The 12,513-nt window shown below is 42.0% G+C and overlaps 1 protein-coding gene and 2 long non-coding RNA genes across 5 annotated transcripts in view; 1 reads left to right on the forward strand and 2 right to left on the reverse strand.

Annotated features, from left to right (window-relative positions):
* TTC21A (tetratricopeptide repeat domain 21A) overlaps positions 1-11,584 on the forward strand; it is a 38,855-nt gene extending 27,271 nt beyond the window's left edge. The window contains exons 18-29 of one of the 2 annotated variants that reach the window (XM_082192161.1): positions 291-429; positions 1,481-1,587; positions 1,928-2,116; positions 3,951-4,061; positions 5,247-5,328; positions 5,601-5,751; positions 6,884-7,048; positions 8,737-8,932; positions 9,809-10,033; positions 10,167-10,287; positions 10,839-10,906; positions 11,409-11,584. In XM_082192161.1, the coding sequence (XP_082048287.1) occupies positions 291-429; positions 1,481-1,587; positions 1,928-2,116; positions 3,951-4,061; positions 5,247-5,328; positions 5,601-5,751; positions 6,884-7,048; positions 8,737-8,932; positions 9,809-10,033; positions 10,167-10,287; positions 10,839-10,906; positions 11,409-11,486 (1,632 nt within the window). In that variant the 3' untranslated portion in view covers positions 11,487-11,584. The remainder of the gene's footprint in view (positions 1-290; positions 430-1,480; positions 1,588-1,927; positions 2,117-3,950; positions 4,062-5,246; positions 5,329-5,600; positions 5,752-6,883; positions 7,049-8,736; positions 8,933-9,808; positions 10,034-10,166; positions 10,288-10,838; positions 10,907-11,408) is intronic. The other variant, XM_082192162.1, reaches the window with a different exon arrangement.
* On the reverse strand, positions 816-1,502 carry LOC309515102. The gene is made up of 2 exons (XR_014212269.1): positions 1,364-1,502; positions 816-983 (listed from the first exon to the last, which is right to left on the reverse strand). It is a non-coding gene; the product is annotated as an uncharacterized lncRNA (long non-coding RNA).
* Positions 5,758-10,865, reverse strand: LOC309515125. Of its 2 annotated transcripts, XR_014212298.1 has the most exons (3): positions 10,819-10,865; positions 9,596-9,724; positions 5,758-6,767 (listed from the first exon to the last, which is right to left on the reverse strand). It is a non-coding gene; the product is annotated as an uncharacterized lncRNA (long non-coding RNA). The 2 variants fall into 2 exon arrangements; XR_014212299.1 differs by lacking the exon at positions 5,758-6,767 and having other exon boundaries at positions 9,591-9,724.
* Positions 11,585-12,513: the final 929 nt, after the last annotated feature.

The raw sequence follows: 12,513 nt of genomic DNA on the forward strand, positions 1-12,513 counted from the left end.
ACTGGGCTTTGTCACATCAGGCTAGTGGTTGGTGGCTGTGTGTTTGAATGCTTCCCCATTTTAAAAATCCTATCAGGGAGATGTATTTTAACCTAGCCCTCTCCCTGATATTATTTTTTTCCCCCATGCAGGAAGTTTTTCTTACATTGGAGAACATTAAATCTGCAGCAGAATGTAACAAACCAGTATAAGCAGCACAGCTCTTAAGACTTGCAAATATCACAAAATATGTGTTTCATTTGTAACTCATAGCTGAAGTTAATCTGTTCACATGTACTAATTTATTTCAGGCTGTCAATTACTATGAAGTTGCTCTAAAAATGAGTGAGCAGGACTTCTTGTGCCATGATCTTGCCGATCTCCTGTTGAAGCTCAAAAAATTTGGCAAAGCAGAGAAAGTTCTAAACCAAGCACTAGATCATGACCCTGGTAATGTCTCTCTCTTTTTTTGGAATCTTCCACTGGAGCTATCATCTTGACTTAAAGCATAAACATATTTTCTGCATGCCTAGACATTTGGAGAGGAACAGCCCCAGCGAAATGACACCCTAGTGCTGTCACATTGAAAGATCCTGATTGGCCACTTGTTTATGACCAGATATTAAGCAATCCTACTGTTTGCAGAGCAGTGTGTTGACACTTGTTCCACAAGGGATGAATAATAATTCATGTCACTGTGTGTCGTATTACTCCTTTTTAGGTATGCCTGACACCAGTCAAATGCTAATGATGCAAGTATCCTCTAGAGAGAACACACCATTTGAATGGCAATGCCCATCAACTTTGTGGGGGCAGCCCCCTCAAATATTTTATTGGGGGGCAAAGACTCTTCAGCCCCTAGGAGTTGGCTCCTATGTTCCAAGGCAATATCAGTTCAGCTTCCTAAGTTCTCACCGGTTCTTTCAGCACATCTGTACAAAATTACTTGTCCAGCCCTTAAACCATAACAATTCCAGTAGAATGTTTTTCTTTCTAGCTACTACCTAGGAGTACGGTAAAGGTAAAGGTACCCCTGCCCGTACGGGCCAGTCTTGACAGACTCTAGGGTTGTGCGCTCATCTCACTCTAGAGGCCAGAAGCCAGTGCTGTCCGCAGACACTTCCGGGTCACGTGGCTAGCGTGACAAAGCTGCTCTGGCGAGCCGGCACCAGCGCAGCACACGGAAACGCCGTTTACCTTCCCGCTAGAAAGCGGTACCTATTTATCTACTTGCACTTAACTGTGCTTTCGAACTGCTAGGTGGGCAGGAGCTGGGACCGAATGACGGGAGCTCACCCCACTGCGGGTATTCGAACCGCCGACCATGCGATCAGCAAGTCCTAGGCGCTGAGGTTTTACCCACAGTGCCACCCGCGTCCCTTACCTAGGAGTATTGTTGGTCATTAAACTTTTGCACTGCAGAAAATCATAGCCAGTGTTTTACTGATGGTCGAAACACCATACTGGTATAAAATAATGATTGCTTTGTTTAATTTTGCAGTTGACGATCTGCCATCAATGAAGAAGGATGTTAGGAACCTGATGTTACTAGCAAAGATTTGTGAGACAACTAAAAGAGGAGAAGTTGTTCTGGATACTCTGAACACGGTAGAAAACCAATGTTGTATAAGCCTCATGTACTCCTGGGGATGATTCTAAAGTGGTTTCTGAAATAAATATAAATAATAAATAGACTTGGGTTTTTAACCCAAGTTTGAATTAAGTAGAAACTTTTTATACTAATTAACTAATTCTAATACAGTTTAAAGACTGTGTAACTTACAGTATACTTCAGATACAGAAGTAGACCAACTGGAAGGAAGTAGTACAAAGCACTAAATAGAATGCTTATTCAGCAGTCCTCATTCTTGTATACAATATCTAATAAAGATGCTAGGATGGGTATACCCCACAATGCCTTCACTTGGTATATTTGTTCATTTTTAAGGCATATGACATCCAGCAAAGGATACTGAAGCGTGTCCGTGTAGAGCAGCCTGAATTGATTCCTTCCCAGAAACAGGTGTTGTTAATGATCTGTGTACAGTTTGCCAAGTTCTACCAAGCAGAGAAGGAATATGAAAAAGCTTTGAAGTACTACACGGAAGCTCTATCCTGCGTTCCAACTGATAGTAAGGTAAACATGATCTTCAGTCTCCAACTGAAAGGAATGCAAAGGAATGTCTGTACTATGGTTGAGTAAAATGTTCCCTACCCAGCCTTTCTGGTTGTTGGGATTATTGCAATAAACAAATGTTTGATTCATTTCATTCTGCATGCTCCAGATCATTTAACACGGCTTATCTATGCCTCAACTTTCAAAGAGACTAGGATTCATCTTGTTATTTATTACCGTATTTTTCGCTCTATAACACGCACCTGACCATAACACGCACATCATTTTTAGAGGAGGAAAACAAGGGAAAAAACATTCTGAATGAAACAGTGGATGTATCATTTTTGTGCTTCATGCTGTGGCCACAGACATGTGATCTGATGGTGAATTTGGGCTGACCCAATGCAAAGATCCTGAGGATCCATGTGGATCCATGCTTTTTAACCACATTTTTGCACCATTGCAGCCCCAGGCAACAGTGGGTGCATGATTTTTGGGGGGCAGGCTGTAGCCATGGACATGTTATGTGCTCTGATGGTGAATTTGGGGGGGGTGACCCAATGCAAAGATCCATGTGGATCCATGCTATGTAACCACGTTTTTGCACCATTGCAGCCCCAGACAACAGTGGGTGTGTGATTTTGGGGGGGGGGCAGGCTGTAGCCATGGACATGCTATGTTCTCTGGTGGTGAATTTGGGGGTGACCCAATGCAAAGATCCATGTGGATCCATGCTTTTTAACCACATTTTTGCACCATTGCAGCCCCAGGCAACAGTGGGTGCATGATTTTTGGGGGGCAGGCTGTAGCCATGGACATGCTATGTGCTCTGATGGTGAATTTGGGGTGACCCAGTGCAAAAATCCTGAGGATCCATGTGGATCCATGCTTTTTAACCACATTTTAAGTGGGGAGGGAAGGAAAAACACAGAAGGGCTAAGAATGCAGGAGTGGGGTATAACAGGAGGGAGGAAAGGAAGGCAAAAGTTTTCCCCACGCACCCACCCAAGCCAGCCAGCTCTCTCTCTCTCTCTCTCTCTCTCTCTCTCTCTCTCTCTCTCTCCCCCCCCCCCCACCTGCATGTTTTCAGCAGCACCGGAGCACAGAGAGGAAGGAGCAACAGTCTGCTTTCCCCTCTGCTTGGCTGGAGGGGAGGGGCTTTCCCTGCTCTTTGTTCCGTTTGAGCAAACACAGCAAGGAAACAGAGAGGGTGGGCAGTAAGACCCTGAGGCAGAATGCAGGAATGCACCCACTTCCTCTTTTCAGGTTTCCCTTCTCCGTGAAGCACGGTTTGATTTTTGCCCGATTTTTCGGCTCCAGGGACCACACATTCGCTCCATAACACGCACAGACATTTCCCCTTCCTTTTTAGGAGAAAAAATCTGCGTGTTATAGAGAGAGAAATACGGTAAATGTATTGGTTGCTTTTTCTTGCCAAAGGCAACTCAAAGCAATTTACAACAAAGTCCTAGTGTGTGTATTCAAAACATGTTAGTGGATCAAACAGGGAAAATGGATTATGTAGGACTGAAGGTGCAAATTCTAAACAGTGAGGCCTAAGCCTCCAGACCCAAGTCCAGGGCCCTGCAGTCTAGTCCAGTCTCTCCAGTGACCACCCAGAGAGTGTCAGGTGTTGGGGGCATTGGCAAATGGGCTGATACTGGCATGCTGAGGCCCACTGATGCCGATCACCAGTTATCTGTCCTTAATTTTTTTATTTAAAAAACCCATTTTATAGACAGGGAGTGAGTTCTATGGAACGAGGACTACAAACATCTGCCACAATTATCATTACCAAAATGATCATTCCCAAAGATCCATTGCTGCTTAAAATACTTTTCCATTTTATTTTCAGATAATGTTGGAATTAGCTCAGCTGTATTTGATGCAAGAAGATACAGAGCAGTGTGAGCATTATTGTACTCTCCTGCTTCAAGATGACGAGAGCAATGAAATTGGAACAATGGTAAACACTGTTATTCTTTCTTCCACTAAACTTAAGCTTTGCTGGTGTACTGTATATCTTTATGAGCCACCAGGTAGGAGGGGTTTTGAAAAGCTTCTGAAGTAAAGCCCAACTGTTTCTACACACCTACGCAACTTGTGTGGAAGGGATAGGAGGATTCACATCAGTCTTAAACTACACAATTTTGACTAACATATTAGTGACACAGAGCATGCTCAAACATAGTAATGCCTTTCAGATACCAAATAGTGCTTCCCCTTCCTGGATACTGCACCTCATGCATCTATTACAGGTGCTTTAAAGAGCAGAAGGAGCTATTTTATGTCAGAGTTTGCTTTGGGAAAGGCCTTTAACAATGCAGGGGAACCGCTACTAAAGAAAATTGCTGCCCAAAGAGATATTTAATTTGATTTTGTATTGTCCCTCATGTATGAAAATGGTGGGTCAGAGAAGACTTATTGGTGGGTTGTCAATCAGCAGCTAAGGGTGGGGATTGCAGGTGGAATTATGGAAATACACTTTCAGATCATAAGGGCGATGAGTGGGGAGGAAGAAATTAATACATACAGACAAGCATAAATAAACATGGTCAAGTCTGCCACACATATGCATGGGAACATAGGGCCTTTGTAAACATGATGAACTACTGTACTTTGATAGCATATGTGTTGGGGGGAAAATACAAACCACATGGAATCATAGACTTGTAGAATTGGAAGGGACCCTGCGTATCATGTAGTCCAACCGAATATGCAGCTGCCTCATATGGGGACAGAACCTGCAACCTTGGCATTTTGAGCACTGTGCTCTAACCAACTGAGCTATTTCATGTTTTGTGACAACATTCATGTTTTCCTGGGTATGTTGTGCATGCATACTATGTGTATAAGCAGTGAAATATGTGTATAAGCTGTCACACGTGAATGTGTATGGTTTTCACTTGTTTTACAGTCAAGAAGTGTTGTCCGTGTAAGAAATTGATCACATTTGAATCATCCCTCAATCCCTTGAATCACCCTGATACTAACACAGGGCTAAGATTAAGAGTCCTCATTGTTCCATCTCCATCCTGGAAGGCTGGATTTTCATAAACGTATTTATGACTTGTGAAAAGTCAAAAATCTGGCCCTTTCTGAAGCATTGATACCATTTGGTCCGAGTGTGAAATAGCTGTTCCTTTTCTAGATGATGGCCAACCTTATGTTCAGAAAAGAGGCATACGAAGAAGCTATAAGTCTGTACCGGAATGTTCTGGAGAAATCTCCAGGTATTTTGTAGCATTTATATACTGGAGGGGTTTTTTTTTGGGGGGGGGGCATAAAAAGGGCCTCTAAAGCATCTCATGAGATAAATACAGTAAACATGAGCATTTTGATGAAAGGGTGTCTGTGTGTCTGGATGGGTGCATGGCAAAATGCAAATTTGTTTGTTTCTTCATTTCTCAACAGAAGAGTGTTTCTTCTTTCAGACTCTTATATGTGAACAAATTATCTGTGAAATAAGTTGGAAATACATATTTTAAAAATTGTGTGCTTTTAGATAACTTCTTGGTCATGGAGAATTTGATTGATTTACTGAGAAGAAGTGGTAAACTTGATGAAGCAACACACTTTTTTGAACTGGCCAAGAGAAAATCATCTCGAGCAGCTTTGGATCCCGGCTATAACTACTGCATGGGACTTTATTGCTGGTAAATCATAGAAACCAGTACTAATGGGAGTCGCAGACCAAAGGCCCAACCAGAAATGATGAGGCTGTTCCATGATAAAGATCTATTGTTGCTTAGAAGCTACTGGGGAGAGGGGAATTTAGAACATAACCATAGCACTGTGGGAGACAATTTAGTGGCTCTTTCTTCCTGTGCTGTTCTTCACTGCAAGTACGCTCCATCTCCAAGTTGCTATTTGTCCTCTTTCTGTGAGTGAAAACATAGGGTGCTTCCAGACATGGGCTTAAGAATGCGAATGAGTCATGATTTCGCAAATGGGTAGTTGGCAACAAGTTTGGTTCAATAAATAAAAAACTTAATGGATAAATCTGGATTAAATGGCCAGTGTTTTGAGGCCCAATGGCTATCTTGTGGAAGCTCTGGAAAAAATTGCATGCTTAAGGATTGCCAAGCCCTCAAACCAGTCTAGAAATATCCTTACCTGTGAGCTGGGAGGGGTGGTTTGCATCAGAAAAAATAGTACAGGTGGAAAGGTGTTTTGTTTTCTAAAAAGTTGTGCTGTGGTTCCAGTTCCAGGTCCTTGCAGGTGCTATGTTTTTGTTAATGTTCCTATTGTGAAAGTTCCTAACCATGAATCTCTTGTGCCTCATCTGATACGGTCCTTAAATCCTGTGCAATAGCCCTGCACAAATAAACCAAGGAAATTCGTTGTACAGTCTCCTTAATAAACGTATCCTTTTTGTTTTTTCAAACTAGTGAGCTACTTTGTTTCCCCACTTGGAAGTACGCTTGAGAATTTGACCGCTCTTACTTTTACACACTTTTCAATTGCACACACTGGATTTGTTGTGCCTAGAATTTCCTTTGGCTTAAATAAAGTCTATCTCCTTTTTTTTCTCATGGTCTCGCAATAGGAAATTTCTCGCCGCTTCTGACCAGTTCAACACAGAATTAAGTGCATCTGAGTCCTATGATTGCTTGCAGCTTAAGCACACTTTCCTCTTTATTGAATTGAGGCCGTCACCTTGCACTAAACCCTTAGATTGGATTTGGCAGGGAAGAAGAATATGTGGATATATGCTTGTTAACAAGACTGATATTTTAAGGGTCTCACATTTCACCTAGGTCTTCAATACTTTCTCCCCACAAACAGGCACATGATGCAGCCGAATCAGGCACTGAAGTTCTTCAACAAAGCACGTAAGGATAGTGACTGGGGCCAGAAAGCCCTTGGCCATATGATTCAGATATGCCTAAATCCTGACAATGACATAATAGGCAGAGAGACTTTAGGAAACCAGAATACCATGGATGCTAGGTAAGGAAAAGTCCTGTAACAGAATATGAAAATCACATTCTTAAAGTCAACTTGAAGTACAGGCATCCCCTCGTTTACACAGGGATTCCATTCGGGACCCCTGTGCACTTAAGTGAAATCACGTAAAGTAGGGAGCACCCTTTAAAAGCCCTCTCTGCTGCTCCCTCTTCAATCCATGGCAAAAATACTGTATTCAAAAATATCCAAATCTAGAATTGAAACTCGGGGCCCAGTGGTGGAGCATATGCCCACGCTGCCCAGGGCAGGCACCCCCCCATGCCCCAGAGTTCAGGATAAGAGAGTGGTTGGGTTACTGCTGCTCACTCTTAGTGTATTTTTAGTCTTTGTTGGAAGCCACCCAGAGTGGCTGGGGAAACCCAGCCAGATAGGTGGGGCACAAATAAATAATAATAATAATAATAATAATAATAATAATAATAATAATAATTATTATTATTATTATTATTATTATTATTATTATTATTATTATGGCAGAGACATCACCTTGCCAACAAAGGTCTGTATAGTTAAAGCTATGGTTTTCCCAGTAGTGATGTATGGAAGTGAGAGCTGGATCATAAAGAATGCTGATCACCGAAGAATGGATGCTTTTGAATTATGGTGTTGGAGGAGACTCTTGTGAGTCCCATGGACTGCAAGAAGATCAAACCTATCCATTCTTAAGGAAATCAGCCCTGAGTGCTCACTGGAAAGAACAGATCCTGAAGCTGAGGCTCCAATACTTTGGCCACCTCATGAGAAGAGAAGACTCCCTGGAAAAGACCCTGATGTTGGGAAAGATGGAGGGCACAAGGAGAAGGGGACGACAGAGGACAAGATGGTCGGACAGTGTTCTCAAAGCTACCGGCATGTGTTTGACCAAACTGCGGGAGGCAGTGGAAGACAGGAGTGCCTGGCGTGCTCTGGTCCATGGGGTCACGAAGAGTCAAAGAGTCAGACACAACTAAACAACAAATTAATTATTATTATTATTATTATTATTATTATTATTATTATTATTACTCTTCTCCTGCTCTCCGCAGCCACGGCTGAGGAGGGTTGCTCTCTGTCGCTGGGTTGGAAGAGCTGCTGCCGCCAGGCATGAGGTGTACTGCCCATTAGCCTGCCATTTTGTTACCCCACTCAGTCATGACACCTGGAGTGGCTGCACCCACCGCACTCCCCTTCCTTCGCCTCTGCTGGGGCAAGCTGGAGGCTTCATGGGAAAGCGACTGTTGCTGTTGCTACCCTGCAACTAGCTGTTAGGTGGGGATGCTGAGCAGCTTAAACAAAGCCCATTGCACCTCCGGCCTCTTTGGGGCTTCCTCCGCCTTCCAGAAATAGTGCTTCAGGTTAAGAACTTTGCTTCAGGATGAGAACAGAAATCGTGCTCCGGCAGCGTGGAAGCAGCAGGAGGCCCCATTACCTAAAGTGGTGCTTCAGGTTAAGAACAGTTTCAGGTTAAGGACAGACCTCCAGAACGAATTAAGTACTTAACCCGAGGTATTGGGAGAGGGAGGAAGCAACTTGTATGTAGCCTTCTGCTGAACTCATAGCAGTTCCCTAGATTAGGATATAGGTGTATGTAAATGCTTTAATCTAAATCAAATAATGGTCATACTATTGTTATAGAGTCAAGAGAAGGTCTTTGATAGCCTAGGAAACAGAAACTGTTTTCTTCTTGCTAGTAATCTGAAGGAAAAGAAAGAATCTGAACAGCATGGCATACGTACAGCCGAGAAGCTTCTCAAAGAGTTTTATCCTCACTCACAAGAAGGGCAGAATCAAGTAGAGATGTTACAGAGCTACTGCTTAATGGCCACGAGAGAGACACATAATGTGGAGAAGGCCCTGAAAGTATTTACTGAAATGTGCCAAAATGAGGTAAAGATAGTTTCTTCCATGAGTGGTAAGCAGCTTGGAGAGGACATTTATATTCATGGTAGTGGCTGCTGGCTAACAGTAAAAAAAGCACTGGATATTCCTATGGATGTTTGACACCAGAAACTGTAGTATATTGCTATCTCATAGATGAGACTCCTTAGGGATTATGGGAGTTGTAGTCTAAAACTGGAGGGCCTCAGGTTGGGGAAGGCTTCTGTATAATGACAAGCTATTTTTTCCGCACATACTGTATTTTCTGGCGTATAAGACTACTTTTTAACCCAGGAAAATCTTCTCATAAGTCAGGGGTCGTCTTATACGCCAGCTACAGCAGCAGTTCCTGCAGCAGCTCCCCACCAAAGGATAAAACGACAGCAAATTAAATCAGAGGACACCAGACTCTCTAGATGAAGCAGAAATATGCTTGAAAAATGGCCCCAGAAGCCCCCAGCCACTGGGAAGTGGAGTGGATTTCTGAGCCGGACTGGAGATTCGTTTTTTTAATTTTTATTTGGTGTGCTTTGGAAGAGGGGTAGTCTTATACGGCGAGTATATCCCAAACTCTATATTTTCACTGGAAAAGTTGGGGGGGTCATCTTATACACCGGAAAATACGGTGTATTTTCTTCACACCACTACTTTATGCCCATTTACGTAATGCACCTAAATCTTCAGTTTATTCAGACGGGATGCATAATCTGTTGCTACCCTTAGTCTGGTGCAGGCTCCTCACTGTTAGAAGGCCAAGACACTGGTGGTCTCTTACTTCATAGATTTCATATGCAAAATGATCTGTGATTATAAAAGAAAAGTGATGACAGTTAGCTGAATTGTTCCTTTTAAAAACAAAACTTGTCTTTTATATATCTAAATCAGAGGGACAGCGTTTCAGCCGTTTTAGCAGTGTCTCAAGCATACATGCTTCTTAAGCAGCCACTCAAAGCCAGGAACCAGCTGAAGCGCTTGATGAAAGCAAAATGGAGTTTGACAGACGCTGATGACTTAGAGAAGTGTTGGATTTTGTTGGCAGACAGCTACACTGCATGTGGGAAGTTTGACTGTGCAACTGAGCTAGTGAAGCGCTGCTTGCGGCACAATAAGGTAAGAGGCTGGGAGTCTATTATAGTGGCAGAAGCACTTCCCTCTGGATTGTGCTCTTAGAGAAAAAAAATGCTTAAAATACTAACAGTCCAGGAGTGATTTGTTTTTGCACTATAATTTTTTTTCTTTTAAGTCGTGCTCTAAAGCTTATGAATGCTTGGGATATATCGCAGAAAATGAAAAGGCCTACAAAGATGCTGCAGCCAATTATGAATTAGCTTGGAAACATAGTCACCAAGCAAATCCTACTGTTGGTAAGTAAAAAAGTTATTGCTTTGGTTCTATATCTCTACGGGCTGAGGCAATTAGGATAGTGAAAACAGTGAAATTGCTCTCAACCAGTTGTGGAAAATTGAGAGTCTAGCAGAAATAGAAGTACACGTGCAAAATACTAAAACAGTAATATTATTCCTGTTATCAGTAATAATATTTCTTATACCAGTTACCACCATACATATTGAACAGTACATTTTATAACTCTCCAGTTTAATAAAATATCATTTTGATCTAGTTTCTGCTTGTTTAATTTGCCAGGTTTATGATTCTTACAGTGCAATCATGTGTATATCTAGGTTAGAAGGAAAGCCCAGCTCCCAACTGTGTATAGGATTGCAACATTAACTAGTCATTGTATAGTTTTCTGATGTTATGCATGGCAATTATCTTCAGATTATTTTTAAAAAGCACTGAAGACATTAACTGCCCTTCCCACAAAATCATTTCACTGCGTCCATCATTTACTATTTTGTTTTTAGTTAGCAATTGATATTAAGCAGAACACTAACCTTTTCCTCTCTTGCTGTAGGATTTAAACTTGCTTTCAACTATCTAAAAGATAAGAGATACGTGGAAGCAATAGATGTGTGCCATGATGTAAGTTCTCCAAACATAAATCTGTAAACAGTGCTTGCTATAGACCAGAATTTTCAGTTTTTATTCTCAGGGCACCCTCTTGCCCTTGATTTTGCAGTCATGCAACCCACAATGATTTTGCTCTGGAACCCCTCCGCCCAGCACAAAACTGAGGGTATGCTCAACACTTTCTTGCAGTTTCACATAGCTGCAAAAAACTGACTTTCAATGAAGCTAGTCTGCCTTTCCTGATCTTTTTGAGAAAAATGGCAAGCTTCTTTGTTCCTAGGAACACAAGGCTGGATCTATTGTAAGTTGCACTTAGTTGTCATTGATCTCAGTGAGACTTAAGTCAGGACTAACTTGCTCCATTGATTTCATGGAGATTAGCCTGGATCAGATGCAGAGTTTGATAGCTGCCAAATTGTGGTTGATTAATATTAAGAGAGTTTTTAAAATGTGTTAAGATATTTATTTACAACATTTTTTAAAAAGCTAATCATTAATTTCTTGTTTATTAAAGGTTCTGAAGGCATGCCCAGAATATCCAAAAATTAGAGAAGAAATTTTGGAAAAGGCTCAAACAGCAATTAAACCTTAGAGTGTTGATTATATCACTCCTGCGCTATCTAAAACTCTGTCAGTGGAGTTTGAACATAACACCAAAATTTTCAATAAAGTTGTCTTGTGCAGTTTAAAGCAGCTTAATTGGTAGTATTACAAGCTGCAGTAGCCCTTTGCCAAAGTAGCTTACTGGGAAGGAAATTGGCTTTAGCTACGATTGCTAAATAAGCCTATCCAATTAGGATTCAAACCGTGACTTTTGTTTGAATGGGCTGCCTAGGTCCCCTGACCATGGCAGAGTGCCTTGCATTTTGCCTGTCAAGCTGGCTGATGCTCCATCCAGTGTTTCTCAGCCTTGGGTCCCCAGATGTTGTTGGACTACAACTCCCATCATCCATGACCACTGGTCCTGCTAGCTATGGATGATGGGAGTTGTAGTCCAATAACAGCTGGGGAACCAAGGTTGAGAAAGGATGCTCCATACACACCTTACATTTAAAGCACATGACATTTAAAGCACATGACCTGAAGAATCCTAGGAACAGGTGCTAAGGTGGTACAGTGTGAAGAGGGCTAAACCATTTGGGGGGGGGGTTATGAAGTCCCTTCACTTGCCCTGAATTTGAATGGATCTCCTTCAAATTTAAATCTCCCTTCACCAGACCACTTTTCCATTTATGAATAGTGTTGAAACGAGCTATGAAAAAGAAGGGGGAAAATGAACGTGTTTTTAGTTCCAACTGCTGTTACCTTCAGAAAGTTAAGGTTTCTGATTAAAATAGGCAGGATGTAAAAGTGCTTAACCTGGTCTAGATGATTCCTAGAGTGTCCAAGAATTGATACTTGACATTATAACCATCACTGTTTAGGACAAATGCTTAGGCACTGGATCCTGGCTTTCAAACTTGTCATGACTGATATTTTCAGCCTGAGCAATCCTCTCTTCATCTGTTAAAAAGGAAATCAGATGGCAGCTTTAGGGGCCCAAAGCTGCAAGAGATTGTTGTTTGTACATAAAAGGGGATTACAGATCCCCAAACCCTGAGGCAATGCCATTGGAAGCC

The sequence above is a fragment of the Podarcis vaucheri genome, assembly GCF_965113315.1.
Source record: "Podarcis vaucheri genome assembly, chromosome: 12".
NCBI classification, from domain to species: Eukaryota; Metazoa; Chordata; class Lepidosauria; order Squamata; family Lacertidae; genus Podarcis; species Podarcis vaucheri.